The sequence below is a fragment of the Mandrillus leucophaeus genome, unplaced genomic scaffold (assembly GCF_000951045.1).
Source record: "Mandrillus leucophaeus isolate KB7577 unplaced genomic scaffold, Mleu.le_1.0 Scaffold134, whole genome shotgun sequence".
Classification (NCBI taxonomy): Eukaryota; Metazoa; Chordata; class Mammalia; order Primates; family Cercopithecidae; genus Mandrillus; species Mandrillus leucophaeus.
The window spans coordinates 1821704-1833688 of NW_012101299.1; the positions used below are offsets into that span (position 1 = coordinate 1821704).

General features: G+C 38.4%; 1 protein-coding gene across 2 annotated transcripts in view; it reads right to left on the reverse strand.

Annotated features, from left to right (window-relative positions):
• PAXIP1 (PAX interacting (with transcription-activation domain) protein 1) overlaps nucleotides 1-11985 on the reverse strand; it is a 55370-nt gene that overhangs the window by 35946 nt on the left and 7439 nt on the right. The window contains exons 3-5 of one of the 2 annotated variants that reach the window (XM_011973073.1): nucleotides 10607-10670; nucleotides 5584-5746; nucleotides 2800-2913 (exon numbers count right to left, since the gene is read on the reverse strand). In XM_011973073.1, the coding sequence (XP_011828463.1) occupies nucleotides 2800-2913; nucleotides 5584-5746; nucleotides 10607-10665 (336 nt within the window). In that variant the 5' untranslated portion in view covers nucleotides 10666-10670. The remainder of the gene's footprint in view (nucleotides 1-2799; nucleotides 2914-5583; nucleotides 5747-10606; nucleotides 10671-11985) is intronic. The other variant, XM_011973074.1, reaches the window with a different exon arrangement.

Sequence of the window (11985 nt, forward strand, 5' to 3'; positions counted from 1 at the left end):
TTTTTTGAAGCAGGGTCTCACTCTGTTGCCCAGGCTGGAGTGCAATGATGCAATCACGGCTCACTGCAGCCTCAACCTCCCAGGCTCAAGCAATCCTTCCGTCCCCAGCTTCCCAAGTAGCTAGGACCATAGGTGTGAGTCACCACGTCCAGCTAATTTTTTATTTTTTGTAAAGATGGGGTCTCACTTTGTTGCCCAGGTTGATCTCAAACTTCTGGGCTTAAGAGACCTCCCACCTCGGCCTCCCAAAGTGCTGGGATTTATAGGTATGAGCCACCACTTCTGGCCCATGTAATATCTTACTACTTCATTGTCTTCTAGGGTAGTTATGCTTGAGCATTAAAAATTCTGGTTGTTTTTCATTATTAATTGCCCTCTTTCTCTTTCTTTACATGTGGGCATTATGACTTCTTAAAAATTAAGGGCTGAGCGCAGTGCTCACGCCTGTAATCCCAGCAATTTGAGAGGTCGAGGTGGGCAGATCACTTGAGGTCAGGAGTTCAAGACCAGCCTGGCCAAAATTTGGTCTCTACTAAAAATACAAAAATTGGTCAGGTGTGGTGGCACGTGCCTGTAATCCCAGCTACTTGGGAAGCTGAGGCAGGAGAATTGTGTGAACCTGGGAGATGGAGGATGCAGTGAGTTGAGATCACACCAGTGCACCCCAGCCTGGGTGACAGAGTGAGACTCTGTCTCAAGAAAAAAAAGAAAATTACTTAGGAACAGTAATGTGTACAGAACGGGGTTAGAGAAAGAAATGGTGGGTGTCTGTGTTTCAGTTTCCCCAAGGGGACAGCAGGACTTCCTTCACTGCACGCCGCAAGCAGCACGGTACTGGCAACTAGTAAGTGCTCACTAATGGCTGCGTATTAGTGTTATTTTTATTACTGGCAAACACAAAATCTGCTTTTAACAAATATTTACTGTTGCAGAAGAAACACAGTAAGCATTAAAATAGCAGTTCATTTTTACCTATGTTGAATTAGTTCATGTAAAACTGGGAAATTAAAATTGGAAAAGCAAAAAAAGACTTATCTTTTCCAGTCCGTAAATGAAATCAAGAATGAAGAACAAACACATTACATAAGACAATATTACAATTCCACTATTGACTTAGATAAGAAATCTCTCTCTATATGCATAATACATTATACATAATATCATGTTTAGTATCAACTTTTAAAATATATGGAGTATTCGCTTTATCTAAATATAATTATAGTAGCATATTTGTTGTCTTATTCACAAGCATGTTTTAGCCAAAGAAAATGATTTCTTTTAAGTGCCTCTTTGTTGGGATAAATAAAGCTCAATTAAAGTATTTATATAGAGACCTTATGACTTAGATTTGTTTTTCCTTCCAAATAAAAATTTTAAAAGATTCCATTTTTAGCTATACACGTACAAATTAGTCTAAAGTCAATAAATACTTTAAAATACATACTATATCCTAAAGCCCAAAGAGTTACTAAGGATTTCTCATCAAAATATTTTGGAAGCGGGAAAAACCCTAAATTAAGGCACTAGAATTAAAACGTCAAATCACAATTCAAAACAGCTTTGACAAACCCACTCTGTTCACATAGTGCCTCTTAAATTATAATCCCAACTCAGTTAAAAAAGTTAAAGGTTTCATCTCCCCTTCAAATTAGCTATGTAAAAATCAAATAAATTTTTGCTATAAATCAACATTAATGTAAAAAGAACCCACTATTTTAACCAAAGCATACTGTTTATCACTTAAATTGTCATGGAAAATATGTTTTTTACTTAAATTTTAGGAGTCACATCATAAATTTTATATAATGCTTTCTATAGAACAGTGGTTCTGAAACTTTAGTATGCATCAGAATCACCCACCAGAGGACTTGATCACACACTGACTGTTCGGCTCATTTGATTAGGTCTGGGAAGAGGCTGGACAGACTTCATTTCTTTTTGTTTTTTGAGACAGAGTCTCACTTGGTCACCCAGACTGGAGTGCAGTGGTGTGATCTCGGCTCACTGCAACTTCCACCTCCTGGGTTCAAGCGATTCTCTTGTCTCAGCCTCCTGAGTAGCTGGGATTACAAGCACATGCCACCATGCCTGGCTAATTTTTGTATTTTTAGTAGAGATGGGGTTTCTTCATGTTGGTTAGGCTGGTCTCGAACTCCTGACCTCAACTGATCCATCCACCTTGGCATCCCAAAGTGCTGGGATTACAGGCGTGAGCCACTGCGCCTGGCCAACAGGCTGCATTTCTAACAAGTACCCAAGGAGGGCAGATGCTGCTGATCCAGGAACTCTACTTGTGGAAACAAAATCCGTACAGCCACACCACTGCTCAAGGATGAGAGCCCTATGCTTACCAAGACAAAAGTCATTTTCATATATTCCAGATTATGAAGAAGAAAATATATCAAAAATTTCACTAAACGCATGCTTATAATTATACCTGGTATGAGGTTTAAAAAAAAATGGTGACGGGAACTAAAAATACATTTTTTTTAAACAAATAAAAATGAACCAAAGTTTTACTGGATTTGAAAGGAAATTCTTCAGATTAATAACATTTTCCTATTTTCCACATAAAATGAAGCCATATTGCATAGTATTTAGAAGTTATATTTGGCTTACAATTTACAATCCTCTGACATCTTTTGTGGAATGAAGCTGGATATAAATAATATAAACCAATATAATCAGCTTTTGTAAATGAAATATAACAATTAATTTAAAAGAAGCTCAAAAAAGACATGTGATTACTAGAAATTCTTAAATGACATACAAAAAGAAGGCGGCACAAGAAATGCTTACCCCCTTTGGCTCTGGAACAATCAAATGCGTGCATTTCTTATTGAGGGTCAGCTGGCAGTCCCCCCCATAGAACGTAACCAAAGCCCACAGAGCACTTCTGTCTTCAGATGACACCTGATGGGAAGTTAGAAAGAAGGCTTTTACCATACATTTCAATCTGTGCATGGCTATATTTTCACTTTAGTAATATATTGCAACAATTCTGTTTCTCCCTTAATAAAATTAACCTAAGAATATCTGTAGAAAAAATAGAGAAGCTCTTAGCTATCTGCTTATTATAACAAAAATTTCACTCCTATCATAATAGTTTTACATATATAATTACTTATTTTTGCCTTGTCACCAAATGAATTTAAAAATATTTATATCCACATTCCAAAAAGCGGAATGGAGGATTATTTCAGTCTATAACAAAAACAGTCAGGGGAAAAAAAGCAGGAAGAACTAGTACACCATTCCAGCTTCCATTTGTGTCACTTTTGAAAATGTTTAAATACAACAGCAATATCAAAATCGTATTTTAGGAATGCCTTTATGCTAATGGATAACAAATACTAATTATGAAATGAATAAAATAAAAATAAAGATAAAAATATGGTGGCTTATAAGTTCAGGGGAAAATGTAAATATTACTTAACAAAGGAAAGAAAGGCAAGCATAAAAGGAATAATTCTTATGCTTGCTCAGTGATGAAGTAACGACTCCAGATACAATGGCTTATGCGGTCAAACAGGCTTTCACTGTAACAATAGAAACAGCTACCATTTATTGCCTGCCTACTATGTGCCAGGAACTGTGCCAAGTGCTTTATCTATACAGCTAACCCTTCCAACCGCCATGTGAAACAGGAATCATTCGCCCCATTTTAAAGATAAGGAAACACACTAAATTACACCTAATAATGGAAAAGCTGGCTTTTAAAACCCAGGTCTGTCTACACCCAGGTCTAACTCCAAACTGGACTTTCCACTGTTCTATAGTGCTTCTCTAAGGGCAGTTACTGCTGGGAAAGTCAAAAACAATTTCTAAAAAAATGAAATTTTAGAGTCTGAAAAGCAAAAGAACATTTAAGAAAAATAAAAATATAAGCATTAATTCTAAGATAATCATTTAACCAAGTAAATTTTTTCTGGATAAATTTATTGTAAGTTGAGGATTATAGTTGTTGAAGAATCCTGAACTTTGTGTCAAGTTAATGTTTTAAAAGTACTGATAATAGCGTGTTAATCTCTTTTTAACTGCCAGTATGCAGCTTGCAAATAATCTAGCATTCTTCATCTACTCTCATCAATTTTACAAACATTTCTAGAAATTATTTGTATTACACACTATAACTAGTAACAAGAACATGTTAGCTTTCTAAAAATCACTTTTCAAATCATTATTTTATATCTCGTTAATTTAGTAAGTCAATGTCACATTTCAGAAGACTGGACCAGGTTATTTTTATTAGAGGCTTTCACAAAAACATTTATATCCTACAGCATTTGGAGAGTTGAGATTTAATTATATGATAATACAGATTAATCCAAGGAGTCATTATATAATCTTTATTAAAAATGAAATTAAAAACAATCTAGATATGCCTTTATTACCAAGATTTGCCTATATGTTCAGTTAAGTATTATTTTATTTTACTGACTGCAGTAAATCTAGTCCTATACCCTATTTGGCCTGTGTCACAGGCGTAGACCTCAACAGGGTGCAGTAGATTGCTGTGGAAAGAACATCAGCTAGGGAGGAATGGAGGAGACCTGGAATTAATACGATGCCTCCAATAACTCGCTTATGTCAACTTGGAAAACTTCCATGACCCAGATTCTTCACTGATGTACGTTTGGATTAAACGACTTTGAACATCCATACCAGCTCATTTAATGAATCTCCATCAGCATAATTAAGAATGCTCTTTCCACACCAAAATGTTAACAATAGTTACTTAGTGACAGGATTATGGGGACATTTTTATTTTCATTTTTATACTTTTCTGTATTTTCCAAATTTTCAAAAGCATTAATTTTATAATTGGGGAAAAGTGCTTTTCTTTTTAAAAAACCATCTTTCCAAAATACCAATGTTATCATGTTGGCTAATAATGTCTCCTCAGTGCTGTAAGGCTAAAATCCAAAGGCTCCCCTGTGGTGTCCAGGCCCTTCCTGTCCGGCTGGCTCCTAACCACCTCCTCCTGCCCATGAGCCCTGCCCCGCGTGCACCTGCCGTCCTCACACGTTCCACTTTCCTGTGCCCCGCCGTGCCCACCCTCCGACCTCCTCCTCTAAGACTCGGCTCAGGTGGCATTACCACTGTACTCCCACAGCAAGCTGGACAGAAATCTGAATACTTCTCACACTCTACAACTATCTGCTTGCTTATCTGTCCTCCCAACTATACTCCAAAGCAACCAGGAGCAGAGGACTAGAATTTCAAGTCTGTGCCCCCCAGGAATAAAAGCTTTTGTTTAAACCAATCAGGAACACTCTCCCTTTTCCTTCTTCAGGCCTCACCACCCCCAATAAGACACTCCTTGATTCTAGCTTACAGGATTTTCTCCTTGTCCAGTCTTGATTATGAACTCTAACACTCCTTATTAAAGAGTCTTACATGATGTCCTCAACTCCTCTGAGATCTTTCACAGTACCTAGAACAGTGCAAGGCACATGGGTAGGCAGTCAAGAAATACTGTTGTTGAGATACAGAATGGAACGGACTTTTTAGGCTTCTAGATTTAAATCATGACCTGGCCAGGCTCTCCATTACACTCTTGACCTATTCCCCAAAACCTACCCAGCACATTACAACAGAGGCCTCAGCCTGCATCAATACCGGGTCAGAAGAAGGCAGATGATCTCTGTGCTTCCCAACTTCTGCTGGACAAGCTCCCTTCCCTACCTCTCCCTGGGAGAGCTCTGGAAGACTCCAACAAAGAGCTCCAGCTTGTATCAACACCCTGACGGGGAAAAGACAGAAGGTCACTGAGAACCACCAAGAAACAGTCCTTTTGTAAAGCTGGGGTCCTGCCTGGCATGTGTATGTGAGCGTGTGTGCGCATGGGTGTTCCAGTGTGCAGAAAAGGTGCAGATCCCTCTGACAGTCTCCAATCAGTGAGGACTAACCACTGTGAGCACTCCCTCCTCTTTCTGTACCCGGGGCCCACTTTCATTTTTGCATACGTTGCAACATACCGTATTTGCCCAAGGTCTGACCCTCACAGATAGTATGTTTACTGAGAGAGAAATCGCATCTTAATTAATTTGTACCCCTTTGCATTGCTCCTGTCACAAAGGAAGTACCCAGCAAGGATTTGTTGGATCAAAGTCCCTTAGCTGCACACTGTACATATGTTTGTTAATATATCTTAAAACCAAAATAACATTTTTTAGCAACCACAAAATATTAGTGCTCCCAATGCACTTTTCTTAAACTACAATTTCCAGGGTTTCCCCATCCCTATTTGAACAATCTTTCTCAACTTAAAAGAAGTGCTTTTATTTTACCCCATGACACACTGGGGATTCCAGTTCCTCATGTTAAGTGATGAACTGCAGGAAGTACAGCAAGTGGCCCACAAAGATCACGCTAATTCTGGATTCTAATTTTTCTTATCCACTGAATTTGCTAAAAGGATATAAAATACTGTCAAAGATCTTGCTAACTAATTAAACTTTTGGCCACCATTGACCCAGCCACTCCCCTTGGTAAGTTTAGCACCAAGGGAAAATTCGACTTTTCATCTGACAGTGGGTGAGCAGGGCCTCTGCCCAGTTTGTCACCAGCAGAGCCCCTTCCCAGACCACGCAATCGAATGACACTATTCCACTGCAAAGAATCAAGATATTCACGTTTTCTGAGCAGTTTGCTCACCCAGTTGTTTCTTTATGGATATCCATCCTCTTGTTCCCACAGGGACTACACTGGTGACTTCTCAGCTGAGAACCCAAGATGTACTTAGACCCCTCAGCCTGTGTGATGCTCACTGAGCCAGCTGATACTCCTGTATCACTTTCTATCATCCTTCTCCGCCACTTCCTGGGTCACAGAATAGGACCTATGTACACACACACCTATGTACAATTATCTTCTATCAATTTATGCTCTAAATCTTTACCTGGGTTGTTGTTACTTCCCAGCAATGAAAATAAAAATGATTAAATCTGACTTTGTCTTGGCTTCTAAAATAATATCCTACTCCTCCAGTATCATCTGTTTTCAAGCTCCTTCTTTTTTTTCTCCCCAAATCTCTCTACCAATGCATGCTATCCAAGGCTCTACTCCCGGTTATCTGTTCCTCTCTCTATCATGCTCTGTGGGAATTTCCTTCATGCCACAGGATCTCCAAGTTCCTACACTTCCATATCTTATCAACAGCCCAAAGTGTGTTTCAAACCAGTGTTGCCATCTCCCTTCGCCAATCAGGATCCTCCCTATTTCCCAGCTCCATCAGCGATGCTGCCACTCTCCTGGTGCTCCCCAACTGAAACAATGACATAATCTTTGGCATCCACCATGGGATCTGGCGCAGGGAGGTATACAGTGAGGGTTGGCTTCTCACTCTTTGCACTACAGCATCCCACGTCCCCAATACCTGCTGAGTCCCATCTGTTGCTAAGTCCCATGTTGTATCTGCTACCCTGAATCCAATCTCCATTTGTCAAAACTCCAGCCTCTGTCCTGCCCTGCAAGTCATGCTCAGAGCTCCTGGACCAGTTTTACCTGCAATGATCACAAGTGATTCTAATTTTGTTTGCTTTTTGTCTCCCATATTTTCTGAGGTAAGTATTTGTAACCCAAAATCAAATAACGAGGAAAAAAGGGTGATGAAGCATCCTGTTACCTACTTTAGCCAGTTCAAACTCCTATACCTTGTTTTCCCATCATCTCTATCCATCTACCTGCCTGACCATTTTTTCTTCTACGTGCAAATGCACACCCTTGGCTGACACCAGTCTCCTCTTACCTAGCGTCTGTGTACTCCTGACTTCTCCTTCCACCTTGCTCTACGCAGAATGCCCTCCTCCCTTCCCATTTCCTCCAATTCTGTCCATTCTTTCAGGGCCACTCAAACCTTAGATCCTCTCTATCAAGGCCTCCCTCGTCTCGCAATCCAGACTGATGCCATCCTTCCTAAGCTCATACAGTCATACCTGTGCCCCCCGAGTGGTCATATATGTATCCTGTATGTATGTCTATACTATACCTAATTTATTACATGTATTATATAACAATCTATTACAAATATAAACTCTGATAAACATAACTATTAGTTCTTTGGAAGACTAATAATATTCTCTGGTGCTAAACTCATAGTTAATATTTAGCAATATCTAATTACCTCATTTGAAACCCTATAATCATCTTATACTCACATACTTTTGATTTTCTTATTTATTTCACCAAATCAAGTCTTCAAAATCCCATGTCACTGTGACCTTCATCTCTGAAAAATGCCCACAGGACTCCCTGTCCCTGTCCCAAACTCAGCGTGGCCCTTCGTCCTCTCTCCCTTTCTCATTCAATTGGAATCATTTCTGGATAGTCGGCTCTGAGTCTCTGAAACCCAGAAATCCAACCGATGCAAATAAAATTAAATGAAAAATTCACATTTTAGCCAAAGTACATTGTGTTTATACATAAGTAGTAATGTTTTCATTTTTAAAACTTTTCTGATACGTTGATTGTAAATTTGGAACATACAGAGAAGTAGAGGAAAACAATAAAAATTACATGTAACCATAGCACCCAGCATTTAAAAGGTTTTCTCATTTTAGCCAACTTTAAAGATCATTCATGTAAACATACACTTATAACAGATATGAAAAAACATTGCAAAATATAAATACCAACAAAATTCCTGTTAAAGAGAAAAAAAATAAGCCAACTTTGCTACTTGAAGGATCTCCATCAAATTAATGTCACAAAAACAAAAACAGGATTTTAGAGAACTTCCAGAATATAAGAGACACAAACAAAAACACAGTAACCACAGATAAATTTACTTATTACTTGGACAGAGGAGGGATCAAGTTCAGACAGGTGATATTCTTTGTATTAACTGTTGAGTCTGGCTAACAACCTAACAATGCTAAACCAAAGACTACCCAGCTCCATAATCCTCTATCACAAAGGCAAAAGGAAAAACAAGATTATAACCAAATTTCTTTCCATCTCACCTAATAACTTGAATGTGCCCCTTTCTCAAAGATGTGCATAGAGAAAGATGACTAAACACTTTCTCAAAAGTATCACGTATGAGCACCAAAATGACAGCCTGGGATGAGGACTGTCAGGTCAAATGAGATGGGACATCCTACAGAGCACTTTTACCTTCCTAAGGACCACTAATTTTAAACAAATTACTCCACGTAATTTGTAAAACGACTTTAAACAATAACAATTTGATTTTTTTCAAATAGTTTTTATTACGATTTGAGATTTTTCTTAGCTGGGAGTCAGAAAAACAAAATACAATAAAAAAAATTAAATATTCAGATACCCAGAACTAACCACTGTTAACATTTTGGTTCCTCATTTCAGATAGCTCTCATATATTTGGTTGGTGTAATACTGTACATACCTAGGCTATGGCCTGCTTTTGTCATTTAAAACGTTTCCCATGTCTTTATATGTTTTCATAAAACAGAATTCAAAAATGGCTAAGCAGCTAGACTACTGTGTAAGCATATACAATAGGTTTCTTAAACATTCCCAAATAGTGGATGATCTGATTGTTTCCAATTTTACCATCTTATAAATAATGTTTATCAATAAATGTGAGCACCTTCTGTCCTTCCTTCTATCGACTTGGGATAAGTTTCTTTTTCTTTCTTTTTTTTTTTGAGACGGAGTTTTGCTCTTGTTACCCAGGCTGGAGTGCAATGGCGCAATCTCGGCTCACCACAATCTCCGCCTCCCAGGTTCAAGTAATTCTCCTGCCTCAGTCTCCCAAGTAGCTGGGATTACAGGTGTGCGCCACCACACCCAGCTAATTTTGTATTTTTAGTACAGACGGCATTTCACCACGTTGGCCAGGCTGGTTTCAAACCCCAGACCTCAGGTGATTCACCCGTCTCCGCCTCCCAAAGTGCTGGGATTATAGGCGTGAGCAACCACGCCCGGCCGACTTGGGATAAGTTTCTGAACACAAAAGAAATGCAGGTGAAAACAAAATGAGTATTTTAAGGCTCGACACTGCTCCCCTTTCCTAGGAAGCTGCTGTGCTGACTCCCATTCCTGGCAGCAGGAAGCAGGAGTCTGTCCTCAGCATCTCCACCAACACTGAACACACTGTTACAAATTCGATGAGCAAAAACGCTTATCTCATTGCTATTAAAATGTTCATGTCTTTGATTATAAAGTATAAAGTGCATCAAATGTTTTGTTACACTTATTATTAGTAATTCCTCTTTACAGATTCTAAATTCATTTCTCTGCCTTATCTGCTAAGGTCTTTTTTATTCTTATTGATCTGTATGATCCCTTTATTTATTAAGAAAATTCTTTGCCTGTATTTCTAACTGAATTTTCCTTGTCATCTTTTAATTTCATTTTTAATATTTTTTCATATTCAAGTTTTTAAATCTTTGTTTTTCTTAATTATAAAGACCATTTTCACTCATTAAAAACTTTGTATCTTAAAAGCAAGCACAAATATTTAAATAATTTTAAGTGTCATGAGTTCATATTAAATATACAGTCAGTTTAGGAAATAGCTTCTCTAAAACTGGTTAACAAACAGGTCATAAATCCAATCATACAAAAACTCAGAAGTGTCACATATAAATAACTCAAGACTAACTGTAACCATGCTTACCTGAGAAAGGCAGGCAGTGATTCCAAAAAAAATCTGACATGATTCTGGAGAAAAACCATTTACTCTGTTTTATAGTTATTAAGATTACAATGAAATAAGATTAGTGCAACCTGTACTTCACTAACAGACATTACCCACCCACTCCGTCCCCACTCAGTCCATTTAAGAAAGAGACAGACTTAAGATAGACAAAGAAGAGCACAGGGCAGAGTGGAATAGAGAGCAGTGGGTGGCACAGAAAGAACTGAGTGCTTTTCCGTAAAGTACATTTTGAAATCCAATCTCTCCACTTATATCATAAATCAAACGGGCAAAATACACTCACAGGGGGAAGCCCTTTGATCTCTGATAGCTAGCTAACTATATACACACATATAAACACACACATGCATATACACATACACACACACACGAATGGCATAGCAGTTATTTTAAAAGCAAAATTAAAATGTCTTGCTTCTTTTAGAATGAAACGTTGTGACTGTTTCTGTTGCACAGTAGGAAGAATCCTTCATAAGGGCTTGACTGAGCTCTAGTTTTATTATCTCCGCTAACTTTGTGAACTTAGGCAAGACAACTGTGAGCTTCAATTTCCCCTTTTTTGAAACAAAAGTTGGAATATATGATTCCAAAAATCCTTCCTATTTCTAAAGCTGATCTTGAAAATTCATTCAAAATGATTAATAAGCACTTACTACACATCACACACTGCAAATTTAACAAGACACAAGGCAGTCATGATCTCTACATGCCTGTAATTCACAGGCTATTCAGAGCAAACAATGACTTTTTTTGAATAATCTGGAGTGTGCAGAATTCAAAATGGGTTAAAGTATTGCTTCTCTTTCCCTATAGGAGAAAAATATACTGATTGAGATAGGTGAATCAAGAAAAATATCAGTTTAAAAATTCTATTCCAAATTTGAAGTCTCCTTTACAGTTATACAGATGAATCTTATAAACATTTGAGACTTCCCTGGCTGTAAAAAAAACTCTGTAGATTGCAATGATATCTTCAGCCCCATTACTCAAGATCTGTTTCCATCTTCCAACCTAACTAAGCTCATGGATTTTCTACTTCCAAAGACTTGGGGAAATATTAACAAAGGCAAATCTCAGAGCACACTGTCTACCAGTGAGTCTCCCGGGCTCCCTTGTTTGTTTTTGAGATGGAGTCTTGCTTTTGTCGCCCAGGCTGCAGCACAGTGGTACAATCTTTTGTTCTTATGGATGGGCAAGTAAGAGCTCAAAGAAGATCCCAGTGGCCGGGTGCAGTGGTTTACGCCTGTAATCCCAGCACTTTGGGCGGCCAAGGTGGGCAGACCACAAGGTCTAGAGATTGAGATCATCCTGGCCAACATGGTGAAACCCCATCTCTA